Below are 15961 nucleotides of genomic sequence, written 5' to 3'. Positions count from 1 at the left end.
CATATGCTTTCGCTCACTTGAGCACCCGTCAATTTGGGTGCTCAAGTCAGCGAAGGCGCATGAACAGGCGTGCGTGACATCACGGCATATGTTCATACGCTTTCGCTGACTTGAGCACCCATCAATTTGGGCTCATGAACGGGCGTGCGTGACGTCACAAGCTGCAAGATGGCGATGGGGAGGCAGTGAGCGGCGGAATGGAGGGAGGCAGGCAGGCAAGCTGGAGCTGCCCCGCATGCAGGAAAGGTAGGGGAGCCGCCGCCCCGCCCCCTCCCCCCCCGGGCAGTTGGCTGCCGGTGCAATTTTTTTGGCATGATGAGCTTGCACCACCTGTATGTCCCATTTGGGCGCTGAAGGCAGTGAAGGTGCCTTGAGCGCCCAAATTGGAAGTACAGGCGTGTGTTCATGCATCTTTGCCGGCGGGGGCTGCTGGAAGCCACCTCGCGGAGAGCGCTTGATCCACCCCGGGCTGCTGAAGCGGGAGAAAAAATGCTGAAAGAGAAAGTGAGACCGGCACCCATGGATGCAGCCAGGACAGGTGAGCAGGGGCTGGGGGAAAGTTTGCCGCCTACTTTTACCCCTGCCTCTAACGCAGGGGTAAGGGTAGGCGGTAATTTAGCAGGTTAAAGACGAGGCTTAACTGCGGGTTAAAAAGGTGATAGTCGGGGCGCACGTTACTGAATGGGAAGGAATAGCTAATCAGAGCGTTTACATATAATTTACATGCCGTGGGTGGAAAGTTGATTTAAAGAAGCGGTAAGGATGGGTTAAAAGGGATAGTGAGTCGCGGGTTGGACTTACGCGGCCAAATTGCGGGTACAAAGTGGGTTAGAAATGGGGTAATCGCGGCTGCGCTTTATGTATCGGCCTGTAAGTTACTTCAAGGAAAGGCTACTCAGTCAAAAGGTGTGACCTGCCAAAAAATCCAAAACCAGATTAAGACTCCACAAGGGTACTGGTAACCGCAAAGGACGAATTAGATGCTTCACTCCTTTTAAGAATGGGGCCACATCTGGATGGGCAGACGAGGGTTCAACATTCACCTGACCTCAAAAAACACGCTACAGCCACCACCTGTACCTTCAAGGAATTAAGGGCCATCCTCTTAATCAACCCATTCTGCAAAAAATCCAAAATGAGCAGGATCTTAACTGCTCACACCAAGCTTCAAACACTCGCTAAACCCAAATATAGGCTAAGGAAGTGGAAAACATTTGCTCTCAAAGAAAAGAAGCAATCATAGCAGTGGAGTATCCATGCTTCAGCAACCAAGCAGTCTCAAGGGCCATACTGTAAGACAAAATAGAGTCAGATCTTCATGAAGAACAGGTCCCTGCTGTAGCAGATCCCTGTGGACTGGTAATTGGAGAGGAGGGTCCACCAGGAACCTTTGCATATCTGCATAACACAGTCTCATGGGCCAATCTGGCACCACCAGAAGCACCATCCCTGTGTAACTCTTGATTCTCCAAATCATTCTGGCCAACATGGGCCACAGAGGAAAGGCATATAGAAGCTTGCCTTATGGCTACTCCTGCAGGAGGGCATCAATGCCCAAGAAATTCAGATCTCTCCTGCAACTGAAGAAGTGATGAACCTTTGCATTGTGTGATGTCGCCAGCAAGTCTAGAAATGGGAGGCCCCAGTGGTTCACTATGAGCTGGAACACTTCATTCGACAATTCCCATTCTCCTGGATCCAGACTCTGCTGAGAGTCTGCTCTTACATTGTCTTTTCCTGCAATGTGTGAGGCTCAAATCTCCTAAAGATGTACTTTTGCTCATTCCATGAGTTGGCCTATTTCCTACAATACATACTGACTCATGCTTCCTCCCTGGTGATGGATGTAAGCTACTGTTGTCGCACTGACTGACATTATTCGGACCTCTTGCTCCTGCAAAAGGTCAATGAATCACAAGCATGCCAACCGAACAGCACGGGCTTCCAGCTAATTGATGCTCCAGACAGACTTTTTGTTCTTTAGCACCCCTGCTCACATTAGTCATGAGTATTCGTTAGTCCAGTGTTTATAGGGAAATGCCCTTCCTTAAATGATCTGCTTGCAACCACCACTGCAATTGAATGGTGATCTCCACTAGTAAGTGAAGCCATATCAAGTAGTCCTGAGACTGTGGACTCCAACAAACAAGCAGTGTGTGCTGAAGACGACACATATGCGCCCTTGCCCATGCAACCACCTTTAGGGTGGCTGCCATCAACCCAAGCATCTGTAGATAACAACACACCATCGGGCATACTGTTTGTGTCAATCGTTGCACCTGCGCCATCAGTTTCTGAATGTGTATCTCCAGCAAGAACACCCTGCCTTGCTTCATGTTGAACCAAACACCAAGATACTCCAGTGACTGGGGATGCTGCAGATTGCTCTTGGCCAAGTTCACCACCCAACCTAGTTCCTGTAGCAAGGAGATCACCTTGCATGAAGCGTGAAGACTGTCTTTCATGCTCTTGGCTAGACTAAGCCAATCATCTAAGTACGTGTGAACCTGAATGCCATCCTGTCTCAACACTGCCGCTACCACCACAATGACCTTGGAGAGGGTTCTGGGCACAGTGGCCAACCTGAAGGATAGCACTTGAAACTGATAATGTTGACCAAAAACAGAGAAACGCAGAAACAGTTGATGCTCCATCTGGATGGGAATATATAGGCAGAAGGCTCCATACCAAAACCAGGGGGCAGCTGTCCTGCACCCACTGAGCTACTTTTGACTGCTGACGAACCAGTTAAGGGAGCCCCAAAACCAGACAAAATCTCTGGCAGTTCCCCCTCCTATCCCATTCCTGCATCATGCAGGGAAGGACCAGGCTAAGCAAAATAAATCTGGAACAGCTCTCCCTATGCCTCCAAGCAGTGCTGACATAAGGTAGAGGGGATGCCAGGCTGTGATGCCCAAATATGGCAAGTAGCACAAACGGTAAGGCGCTTAAGGTTCTTTGCTACCAGCACCATGGATAAACACCCGCTATCAGTATGCTCCCAAAAGTGTTAACTGTACACCCAGCTGCACAGCCACCAGGACAGGGCACCCAAAATCAAGCTCTGTCCAATAAGCTTACACTATGGACGTCTAAAATGTAGGCGCTCACCTGAGCGCAAACCCGGGCACGCAAGCGTGAAAAGAAGTCAGACACTGATTCATGGCAGACAAGGGCACGAATGCCACTGCGGCCTACCACGTGGTGTCTAAGCAAAGCCTGATAGTGGGGCCTAGCCAAAAAGGCTGCCATGACTCCCCAAGTTCCCTTGGCCCGTGCCAGAGACAGGAACAGACGGTGGATTGGTACACCAAGCTTGGAGATAAGGAGAATGGAATCCCTAAAATTAACTCCCCTCTTTTTTTTTTTTTTTTTTTTAATATATATGATTATACACATACATATATACACACATATATATACATACAGGCTGAGCTCAGTTTAAAGAGTGCATGTGTGTATAAGCACACATATACGCATATATAGGTGTGTGTATATCTATCTCTCTATGTATATATATATATATATATATATATATATATATATATATATATATACATACATATACACACATATACACATATACATACATATACACATACATATACACCCACACACCCACATGCACTCTTTAAACTGAGCTCAGCCTGTCCAGGCCAAGTACAGAGTCTGTCAGCTGTTTGTCTTTCTATCGCTAAGTCCATGTCAAAAAACCAGCTACCAGACCGAGGCACTCATCTGCGGATCCCTCCCTGCCTCAGAAATCACCGCAGGAAAACTTGACTGAGGGAGGGACCAAAAGATATCACCACAGGAGAGCAGGGCAAATTAATTTCCTTCTTTTCTCCTACAATTTTTTTAAGCAATCCCCAGTAGGGAAATGCATGCCCACCATCTGCTGGAGATGGAGAATATTGGCTGGCTGTTTTCAGTGCAGGAGCATATATACAGTGACATGAGCTTTGCTCAGTCTCCATCCACTGGTAGAGGTGCGGATTAATCTGTCTAAATGCTAAGAAATTATCCATTATTGTGCTGGTGATTTTATTAGTTTCCCTAATTTCTGCTAGCATTTCATTGACTGTCTATTCTGGTCAGATGAAGGAAAATACATCCCTACTGATATTTTATTCCTTTTTTTCACTTGGAATTTCAATCTATAAAAATTCAACATTGCATTTTGTTTCCTGCAAAACTTTTATCCTGTTTCACTCCATGCCCTTTAATATATAGTGGCACCCCATCCACCAATTTGATCCATCCTATCATTTCGAAAGAATTTGTACCCTGGTATCACAGTGTCCCATTGGTTATCCTCCTTCCACCAACTCTCTGAGATACCCAATTCTATCTATCTCTTCATTCAGTGCTATATACTCTATCTTATTTTTTTTTTAGACTTATATAGACATTTCTAAGTATGTTTTTTGTTTGTATTAACAGTTGATGGGTAATTTGGAATCTTTCTGCTCTGTCTGCTCTTTACTTAAAGGCAACTTGTCCACTTCAGCATTTATTGCAACCTCTTTGGGGATGCCCTAATTTCCCTGTTCTGTTAATATTCTGCAAAGATCCATCATTCTGAACCATGCACTCCTGAGCGACTGTTGGCTTTCCCCCATCATCTATTTTAAAAAGCTGCACCATCTCCTTTTTAAAGGTTAGTGCCAGCAGTCTTGTTCCACTCTGGTTAAGGTGGAGCCCATCCTTTCGGAAAAGTCCTCCCCCCCCTCTTTCTCCAAAATGATGCCCAGTGCCTAACAAGCCTAAAACTATCTCCCCTGTACCATAGTCCCATCCACACCTTGAATGACTGGAGCTCTGCCTGCATCTGGATTCCTGCACCTGGAATGGGGAGTATTTCTGAGAAAGTTACCCTGGAGGTTCTGGATTTCAACTTTCTACAAGCTACTACTGTCTTGTCTTGAAAACGGAGAGAAGTTAAAACCTACTGAACCGGTGCTAAAGTAGAACCACTGTGGGATTGCACCATCTACTGGAGCTTATATTTAGCTGAGTAGTGATTTATCTTGTCCTCAGAGCATATCAAATACTTCCTTAAAGCAAATCTAGATTAAACAAATACAAAACAAAGCTATCCAATTCAATGAGTCAAATATTTATAGTTTCAAAACCTGATTTGAACCAGTTTTGCCCAAGCCTACTGTAATTTTGAACTCAATCAAAATTCTGTCATACACTGTGCACCTAGGGAGACTGAGGTAATTATCTCTGCCTTGAATCTCTAACTCCATGCCTGTATGAGTCTAATTTCTTAATTCCTTCCTCCTGCCCACTCTTTATCTCAATACCATAAGTGTATCAATGCTCTCATTCTCCATCACCAACAATCGCTTCTCACAATTTGTGCAACTTTTCTTTATATCATCTTTATCATTTGAATTCTACAAAAGACAATCCTAAACAGTCTGAAAGATTCTTTCCCTACCTCCATACTACTTTCTAACATTTGGACAGCTCCTGTAATAATTCTTGCAATCCAGAAGAAATGCTGTAATTCATAGGAGCAAATGCACAATGACTGTCAATTTTCAGGGGTGACATCACCGCTAGGAATTATAGCAGATGAGGGCACCCAGCAGAAAAGAACAAAGGCTGGATTCATGGTTGGGATCATGTGCCATCTCTGGGGGCAGTGGGTGAAGAAGTAGATCTAAAGTCCAAAGGAACATGGAAGCAAAGATGCAACTATGAGGTTACAGGTCAGGAAACATCAAAATAAATTACCACGTCAATTCCATCTTTCAAGTTCCTATAGTGATCGTCGAATGTATTGACATGTATGCCTTTCTATTCACAGTACATGACAGCGCATGAGAAGGAGACTACAAACCCTGTCATGAATAAGGTTAACCTGAACAATTAAATCCTTTGTATTCTAACCCAGCATAGGTTTGGAAAATATTATCAAGCGTTAAATAAATGTGATAAGTTGTCTTAAAAATAGCCCTTGAGAAAAAAAATATATATATTTTTCCCCCAACAGGTTTGTTGGTAATTGGAACACTTTGCTAGGCAGGAAAGGAAGTTTGAATAAGCTCATAAAAAGGAGAAGCAAAGTCCAAGGACCACATACTCACAAACCTTTGCAACAGAAACAAAAATATAATTTAAAAATGCATTTCATTTCAAACTTAGAGACGGCATGGCCCCAAGTAAATCCAGTTTCAATGTGTTTCATGTCATCCGATTCATGCAAAGTAGAATCAATAGGTAGGTATCTGATTTAGCAGGGGATGATACACACTATACAGATAATGGAGACATGAGAGAGGTGAACATTCCAGGATACCTTGTTTCTTTCTTTTTTTTGTTCAAAATTTGTATATAGTTATGACTGGGGTGAATTTACATCTTATACACCCTTAGGAACTCCTCCGATATGATTCTCTATCCAATCTCTGGCATGATCCTTTCCCCCACCTCCCTCCTGCAGGCAAGACGAGAGGAGGGATTGTTACCTGCATCTGGTTTCTCCTTGCCTGGCTTCAATCTCAAATCTAATGTGGTGCCAAGCAAGTTCCATGAGACTGAGGCCTCACATGGTTCAGAGTGAAGCCCGAGGTGGCAGGTGCAAGAAACAACGCTGTCCTCCTGGCCTGTGATGGGAGAGAGTGAGGAGCATGCAAACTGCATCACTAGGTACACTGTTACGCCTAATGGGAAATCTGGCTTTCGCTATGGCAGGGAAGCTTTTGAAATGCTCAATGACATCATAGCACGTTCAGACTTTCCCCGAGATTAACTGAACTAGCCTGTCTCGCTCTACAGAAAAAGAAAAGCAGGGTTGCTACGTGTCATGGGTGTCAAGGACACCTGAAAAGCATGAGCCGAGGTACACAGGGTGGGAGTCTGTGTTAGAACTTTGAAAGGAACAGGGTAAATGGTCCAAATGGGGAAGGAGAGGACACAGACAGCAAACAGCCACGCACACGATGATGATCTAATATGGCCAGCTTGTAAGAAGCTAAACTAATAAGAATACTTACGTCAGCAGTACGATTCTGTGCTTGCATGTCAAAGGTCAGGCAACAATGGTTTAAAAAAGGCTTCTGCCAAACACTGTCGCTGGGAGAACCCACCTGAGGACACAAATTTCTCAACAGCTGAAAATAAATCTGGTTTAGTGAGTGTTTACTGGGATGAATGGACATACTGAAGGCATAAAACTTAATAATGAGTTCAGGCATGAATCCAAGTACTTCTTTTAGGTTAATGTAGGAAAGTGTTTTATCTTATCTTCTTCTAGTAATAAAAGGTGGTAAACTGTATCAGAAGGAGTGCACTGTGCTGGTTACCTGCAATCTGGTAAAGAGAGTTTTGGTAGAAAGGTGATCGAGGGAAGAATCTCTGCTGTGGATCCTAGGCTGAACAGCTTGTTTTTGGGGTGGAAGGTGAGGTAACAAGTTTCCAGTAACCTGAATTGTAATTTTTCTTGAGCTTGGATTGGGAAATGGAGAGTAATTAAATCTAAAAAGCCAAATCACATGTTTCTTGTTACTTTATGCCCAAGGAAGTGCAAGCAAAGTTATCTCATGCATATTCATTGTGAATATCCTGAAAACATGACTGGTTGGGGGTCCTCCAGGATAGGTTTGGGAACCTCTGCTCTATGGTCTTCATTTTGTCACCAGAGTACATTTACCAAGCCGCCATGCTGAGTAGTAAGTTTAGCTATAAACATTTGACATTCCTTCTTTTTCCTATAGGTCGGCACAAGGTGGATTTCGCAGAAGGAAGGAAGAAAACAAATAAATACCAAATGCATATATATAGATGTGAGGTAGATTGCAGGTGAGGTACATAGGGTATAAATAATGCATGCATATAGAAAGGAAAGAAATTAGGCAACAAAGTGTGAGGTATAATGATGATATCTAATTAGGGAGGAAACAGCCTGGGAGAGGTGAACCTTGGGAAACTCATGGTCACAAAAGCTGGGGTAGGCAGGAGGTTGAGGGTAGGGTCTAGGGGAAGGCCTGGCTAAAGAGCTTTGATCTTTGGGGTAGAAGGTGAGGTAGCAAGTTTCTAGGCATAGCACTAGAGGTATTTTGTTCCGTATTTGTGGAGCACAGCAGCTAATGTGTAAAGCCAGCGTAGGGGGAACATAGAAGGGCTTGTTTGGAAGATTGATTATGCTCTTGTGGAAGTGTATATGAAAAGTAATGGGGAAAGATAGTAGTCAATTGATACAAACGTGAAAACAAAACAAAGTTTAACATTTTACCCTGCTTCAACAAGGAGCCACTGTAGTTGCCGCAAAATTGGCACCACATGGTTGATGGATCTGGCCCCTACCCAAAGGGTAGCTGCTGTGCTCTGCAATACCTGGAGGCACTTGAGGCTGCTGTTAGATGCCATGGAAGAGCAGCAAGTCCCAAACCTTTTCAACTGGCCTGCCAAAAAGCACATCCCCACCACCCACCAAATAAAATCACTTCAGTGACTAGGATTCTAGTTTTTTGTATAATTTTAATGTTATCAATTCTGCAAAAGTGCAGCTCTTCAAATACTGCAACAGGAAAGACAGTAGCATTCATCTTTAAATTAAAATGCACCAGCAAGTAGCTACCTAGCTGCCTGGCTTTTTGATCATGATTTTCCAAGTGGTGCTTACATTTTAAAATTCACTTGCAAGTTGTCTGCGATCCACCTATGGGGCCCCAAAACACTTCAGGACCTAATGCAGCTGAGGGTTTTAAGAACCCCAAAATGCATCATGAGCAGCAGTAATAAAAAAAAAATAAAAAAAAGGTAGAAGGCTAAGAAATGTCATCTACTTGTCTGCCTTCTAAATACAGCTCTTTACAAAAGAGTCATTCGTTTCAACACTTCATTTCACAATTGTCATTTCTACTGATTATGGAGCAAGCAGTGGTTAATGCAATAACTGTTATCCATGTAACTGTCACTATTTATACAGATCTTTTACATATTACTCTTCAAACCATACCAAGAAAAAAATGATTAAAACAATGTATTAGAACAGTTTTAAATTATAGTACAAATGCATCATCTCACAATATTTTTTCTTCCTATTTTAGATCTATCCACATAACTTTCTATATATATCTATTTGTAGATATATATAAATATAGATATGCACATACTTTTACATTTCTGGTTCATTTGTCACACGTTCTTAGACCAATATCCATGTTTCTGAATTGGAAGAAAATGAAAAGTGATGCAAATACCTTATCGCGAGATAGTTTGCCAGTGTTAATTAGAGCGTCTCAAGTGTGTTCACAGCTTTGGAAACTCACCAGTCTCATTCTTACAAGCCTGTAAAAAACAGGAAGCATGGAGCATTTTCCAGCCTGCAAAAATGCTGTCCATTGGACTGACAGCTCTTTATGTTGGACTGCAACAAAAATCGCATGTCATCCTCATCTTAACAGTCCAGCCAACTTGTATAAATTGTTCTATGGTAAAATCCAGTGCTCAGGCAAGCACAATAAAAACCATCCCGCTCTCAGCCCTTCAAATGATTATTCATCTCTTGTTTATCAAAGTAACGCCCTGGATAGTTGAATGAAGAAGAGTTATTGTTACTTTCCCAAAACAGTGTGTTGCTGGGTTTTGGGGGGCTTGGGAACACCCAGGAGTTCTCTTCCAAAGAGCTCTTCCCATACGAATTATGCTCCTGAAAGGATGACCCGCCAAGGGGGCTGAGCCTCTCATTTGCCTGCAATCTGAGATTGACCCTGTCGGAAAGGAGTCTCACATCCCCCTGTGATGGAGAAGCTGTAGCATGGCAGAGACTTTGATCTTCTTGGGAGGGATAGGCCTGCTTTTTGTACACAGCGCTGGAAGAAACCGGATGTACTTTCGTGCTGTCCCTCTCCAGGTCTTCCATGCACTGTACTGGTGTACACTGTGAGACTGGAAAAAAACAAAACAAAAAAAAAAAAAAAGAACACAACTGAGTGTTATTTGTCCAGTCATCACCTGCAGTTAGAATTCAACCTGTCAGAAATAACTCCAGGAGAGATCAGAAGGTCACAACTTCTTTCATATTCTCCTTCCTAAATTTCAACAGTTGTAGAAATGGGATTAAAAAAAACCAAAACAAAATGATCACTTGCTGAACCTAATGAATGCTGCTCACACTCTATTTCTTTTGTTGATTTATTTCCGAGCGTGAGCTTTTATCTCCGCTGTGTGGCCGGTCCACTATTTTACATTTGGGTAACAGCTACTTTTTTGATCAATTTCAGTCATCCAAGCACCTGAAGTATCGATGTTTTTTGGATTTAAAAGAAAAAAAAAGGCTACTTAACTCACTGTTCCCTCATCAGTATAGTATGTTTCCAATTGTCCTCAATATAAGCTCTATCACAAGGGTCCAAACCTTCCACAATTGCCTTAACAGGGTGAAATCATAACTTACAGTTTTTGCCCCTCTCTCTCTCTCTGGGGCTGTGCATGCCACATATAACAGCAGCAGGGGTTACTGGTAAACTTGTCAGGGCTATTTTGGTATAACAATTTCACAGGACCACAAACTGTTCTCCAGAAGAACAATGACTTCCTTTTAACTCCGCTTAACATGATACACTACAATACATTTGGTGGTAAAGCATTAAATTGCCTATCAATTTGTGTGGCTACTGTATTATATTAAAGATGGGCCCCCCTACTTCAATGCACACCACTGACATTGGCTACAAGCCAATCTCCGATAGCACTGCCTCTTTCCACTCATAGGAGTTTTACTGCTCATCTAGGTTTTGAGGGCAATTTCAAATCCATTTACCTGGGAAATCAACCTGTCAAAAAACCACTGCATGCAGACTTTTAGACGAGGCGTGCCTGGGGGCATGTTTAGGATGGGGAAAAACAGTTCCCAACCGCCCGCACAAATAGATGCAAAGCACACAGCCATTTTCAGAGTATGCACTTTATGTTGGCAATTTTTTTTTTTTTTTTAAATAGAAGAAACCACCATAGCAGTTTCTCTCTTTAAACATTTTCTAAATGCAGCAAAAGTAATCACGTACTTTTCAACTACATGAGCTACTCAAAATTGCTGTGAGTTGAAGGGTAGGTTATGCTTTGTGCTTCCTTCCAGCACTATCAAACTCTTGCTGATGTAACTAAGTTATAAGCCCTCATAAGTGTAGCAGCAGATTGTATTTCTAGAACAGTCTATATTTTCAAATAAAAAAAATTTCAACTGTAGAGAAAGTAACTTTTACCTACAATTAAAAAATAAAATACTGTAAGTACAGACTTCAAGAACTAAGTGCACATCACAGCATTTGCAGTGAGAATTCACCTTGTGTGTTAAGCATTTTATACCTTATAAAGAATCACTATGAGAGTGATAAAGATGTGATTTATGTAGCTGGGAATGGGTGGAGAGGGGTGAATGGACGCAAAAAAAAGGCATCTTGTGAAAAGCAGAAAACAAGCTGTCATGCATGAGAATGAACATTCACTTGCACTGCGATAGCTAAAGGCCAGCAGTCACTAGCAATCAGTAGATCTCACTAGAATCACTTTCTAGTTGGTTGGATTTTTTTTTTGTCTCGCACACCTTCTCTACAGAAAGTGAAGCTGAGATTTACTTTCTGCAGCTGACTAGAATAGCCATGCTAAGACAAAACATTTAGAATAGACAGGATTATGTAAAACGTGGTGAAGGAATAAAGCATGAAACAAGTGCCAAGGATATGCATTCATGACATAACCAGAGCATCTGATTCAACAAAATTGTTCAACTTGTTGGTTTGGTCTTGCCCAGGACCACTATTGCTATAAGCACACAAGATGCCCATTTTAAACTATATATATACATGGAAACACAGAAATATGATTTTTTTTTTTTAAATCCCTTCAAGTGTGCAAAAAATTAACTACAATCACCATTATCTAATTTGGCAATTTAAGAAAAGAGCAGCTGTGTATTGCGTTAACGTTCCCATTGTGAACCGTTTTGAGTGCCTTAGGTGAAGCAGTTTATAAATAAAAACAAGATGATGATTAGACATTTTGAAAATATCTGTGAAAAGAAGAGAAACCCTGCATTCAACAAAGCATGCCTAGTTTGCTTCCAAATTGTGAAGTAGATATGGTAAAAGGTCACATATGAAAAAAAATGTTAACACTTCAGCCTTGTACACACAAGCAACACTTGACTGATAAAAAAAAAAAAAGAGAGAGAAAAAAAAGCCACAAGGGAAACAGAATACAGTATTGAGGCAAAAAAATACAGTAAATCAACAAAAAAAAAAAAAACCCCTCACACACATCAGCAACACCTTCATGTGTGAATGTGACCAGCATGAGATAGAAGTCTGAGCAGAAAGTAGGTAAAAGCTGCATCTCTGCTAGAGTCCTGGATGTCAGCATCAGCAGGTGAGATACTGATGAGCTTCGATAGCTAGCTGCTCTTTCGATGGCACTGTTGGGAACTGCAGCGTGCAGAAGGCCCCTGTTCCCACCAGCACTGCCACTTGCCTTTCTTGGTCGCAGTAACGGAGGCTCGCAGTTTTCTTAGCACCTCAGCTTGCACTCCAGTCACTAGATGTAAATTAGACATTTCCCTCTTCAGCTCCTGGTATGCATACTGCACATTCTTTACACTGAAAATACATTAAAAAAAAAAAAACACAAAAAACCCTGAACAATCGTTCCTGCCATGCATTCCAAACCTTCTCCGTCTTCAATTAGCTATTCACAGACACCTAGAAAGCATTCGTGGAGATCACGACTCCTATACCAGATAAGCAATCTTGTATGCGCAGAGAAATCAGATCTTTTATAAATGTAGGAGCGAAAGGGTATTGGCCATCGTTCATTAAATAAAACTTAGAAAAATGTTTTAGAGGCCACTGAAAATAGTAATTTTCTCAGGGAAGAGAGTATATAGATTCAATTTAACATTTTAAATGCCATAAAACACCCAAGAGATCAAATCTTCACTGCTTTGAAAAGTAAAATAAAGAATTTTGATTTAAGTCATTAATATTTTAGTGTCCTGAAACCAAGTTAATTATACAGTAGGGGGGTTTCCAACCTGTCAGATTTAGTAATTGATCTCTTTTTTTTTTGCAAAATCAGAGGCATTGATTTGGCAGAGCACCATAGTAAATATGCTTACATTTTTATTACACCTTACATTTCCTTCTAATAGATGATATGCTTGTTTCAGTTTTGCCAACAATTAAGAGACAGATTTGCAAGTTGACATGTTAAAGTACAAAACAAGGAAACAGTGGAGTAATAATAATCATTCATGAGGCATAATTAATAAGGAGAAATGTGTCATTATCCATCAAGCTGCTCAATAATATCAAGACAAATGTGTCCATTCAAAACACACACACATACTGCCAATACTGTAAGAAACACTCAGGCTAGTCTTTGGAGATGAAAGAGCTGGTCAGTAGTCAGACTGAGCAAATTTTCAAACTTGGCATGTCAGAATCAGCACAGTTTTTTCTGCGACGATGAATTTTTTTTTATCCACTCTGTGCCCTCAGCTACACAATGGACACTGAACACTGCGTTCTGGAAGATTGGTTTATGTAAACTACTGTGGTAAGAAAATGAGTGGAATCATTCAGAATCTCTGGAAGGCTGGGAGCACAAATGCTCATTACCCATATATACTAAGCACCTTCGTCACGGACAGAAAATGTGAGAAATCCCTTAGTACATCAGGCTGCTAGTCTAAGTAATAATATTCCAAACTTGCTAGCACTAATGGTACAGGCAGATTTAGATATTGTTGCTGTCACAGAGATGTGGTCAAACGAGTCCCAGGCTATAGTGTGTTCAGGAAGGACACGGCAGACAGAAAAGGAGGAGCAGCACCATGTAAAAAATATATTAAAGCAACAGAAATTCAGGTGGAGGGGGGATAGAAGAAAGGGAGGAGGTGTACTGTGAAAGAAGATAATCTTAAAAAGGTGAGATGGCACTTCCATACTTCAATGTATTCCACAGGATTCTGGCACAAGCAGAGTTAGTCAAAGTCATACATGACTACAATGAAGAGGGAAAGGTGGTACGAGGGAGATTTTAAGCTGCTGAATTTTGATTGGAACATTGCATATAGGGAAACAGTAGGAAAGAGAGGCCATTTCCTAAAGGAAACAGAATAGAGGCAATCTAAAAATAAGTTACCAAAATAGTGCAGAGTCTGCACTAAAATTCCTAAGAAACGAGACTTAAAACCTAAATATATGCACCCTAGAGGAAAGAAAAGGAAGGGGATATTTTGATATTTGCATCAATTTAGAAATATATTAGAGAAGGATCTTGAAAAGGTTTTACATGCTTAGAGGATAGCTTTCAAACAACTCCATGTGGCTGCATATACACATGTATATGGCCGTGTGGAGATCTATGATAGTATTTTATAACCTGAGTATATCAGATACGTGTGTTTTATAAAACATGCATATGGATGCTTACATGCAAATATATGGAATGCATGGAAAAAGAGTATTTCAATGTACTGAATGCATATACTTTTCCTACCAATTTAAAAAAATCGGTGTATATTTTATGCGTGAAAAAAGGGTGGAACTTGCTCATGTAAAAGCAGATTTCTGCACAGAAGTCTATATATTTTAAAATATGCATGCAAAATTGAAATGACCAGTTTTTTAGATTCCTTCACCAGTTTGCCCAGTCCTTATCCAGGTCATCAAGATCCTCATGGGTTTTCAACCTGAACTTGCCCCAGTTCCCCCTAGACCTCCCACCCATCCAACAGTACACCATAAATAAGTCTGATGTCAATTATGCAAGATAATTAGCAGATGCAAAATTACACAAGTTGCCAAATGTACGTGCATCTCTTAAAATAGCAACTTAGAAGCATAACTGTTGGCCCCGCCCCAGAATCCTTAGACCACCCCCTTTATTTGTGTGTATGTTTGTGCGCACAAAATGTAAAGCACATGTGCACTGATGTTTATAACATAGTGATTGCGAGAATACAAGCTGATTAAACAAATATGCTAATTTTTATGCACATAACTATGGTTTTAAATCACCTAAATTATTGCAATGCTCTTTACCTGGGTTGTACTACAACAGTTTTGAAATGCATCCAATTAGTCCAGAATACCTCAGCCAAATTATTATTTGGAGCCAAAAAAAACTGGATGTTACTCAACTTTTAGCTGAGATTCACTGGCTTCCAGTTGTTTTTAGAATTCTATTTAGAATTCTTATTGTTTTTAAATAGAGGTTGTACCCAATACCTTTCACACCTGATGCTCCCCTATAATCCTGCCCATGCCCTGCATTCATCCCAAATTCATTTGCTTAGTCTCCCTTCACCTATTAGGCTTGAGAAACCTTGCTAGTCTTCTCTCTCTTTTATGGCACTAGCCACTATCATAGAATAAAATTCCTTACAGCTGAGGCAGGAGATGAATTAAATTTCAAAGGGGGATTAAGGAATGATTTGTTACTCAAGCCTAATATTGCTATTTTTTATATTTTTACTGTGATGGCCAAAACTCTGCTGTTGTCAATTATATTCATTTAGAATTTTATTGAATATTCTGTTAGGTTTAATTATTGTACTTGATTTTAGGCTTTTTTAATGTAATTTACTAATGAATTTTTATTATTGTATTTTCTTATAATGTTATTTGTTTTATTATGTTTAGTTCTGATATTTTATTGTAATTAATTTACATGTATTTTGGATTTGTATACCGCTTTGATATTTTTAAAGAATTGCGGTACGTTAAATTAATAAACTAAGCTAGAGATATTCAAATACCTCTAAAGTATAAGTAACGTGCAAGAAGCAAAATATTTTTCAGCGGAAAGGTCATCACAATTTAAAAGTTAAAAGACAGATTCAGGAGCAACATTAATAAACATTTCCTTACTTAGAGGTGAATTTTAAAAGCCTGATACACACATTAATTAGGGGATATGCAAAGAAGTCAGGCTTGAGCACACT

At 40.8% G+C, this 15961-nt stretch overlaps 1 protein-coding gene across 3 annotated transcripts in view; it reads right to left on the bottom strand.

Moving 5' to 3' along the window:
• Positions 1–8480: 8480 nt before the first annotated feature.
• Positions 8481–15961, bottom strand: part of AZI2 (5-azacytidine induced 2) — a 137113-nt gene continuing 129632 nt past the window's right edge. For all 3 annotated transcript variants that reach the window (XM_029589425.1, XM_029589423.1, XM_029589424.1), the window contains exons 7-8: positions 12487–12611; positions 8481–9906 (exon numbers count right to left, since the gene is read on the bottom strand). In XM_029589425.1, the coding sequence (XP_029445285.1) occupies positions 9497–9906; positions 12487–12611 (535 nt within the window). In that variant the 3' untranslated portion in view covers positions 8481–9496. The remainder of the gene's footprint in view (positions 9907–12486; positions 12612–15961) is intronic.

Source organism: Rhinatrema bivittatum, chromosome 2 (genome assembly GCF_901001135.1).
Source record: "Rhinatrema bivittatum chromosome 2, aRhiBiv1.1, whole genome shotgun sequence".
NCBI lineage: Eukaryota > Metazoa > Chordata > Amphibia > Gymnophiona > Rhinatrematidae > Rhinatrema > Rhinatrema bivittatum.
This window is presented reverse-complemented; position numbering and strand designations above follow the sequence as displayed.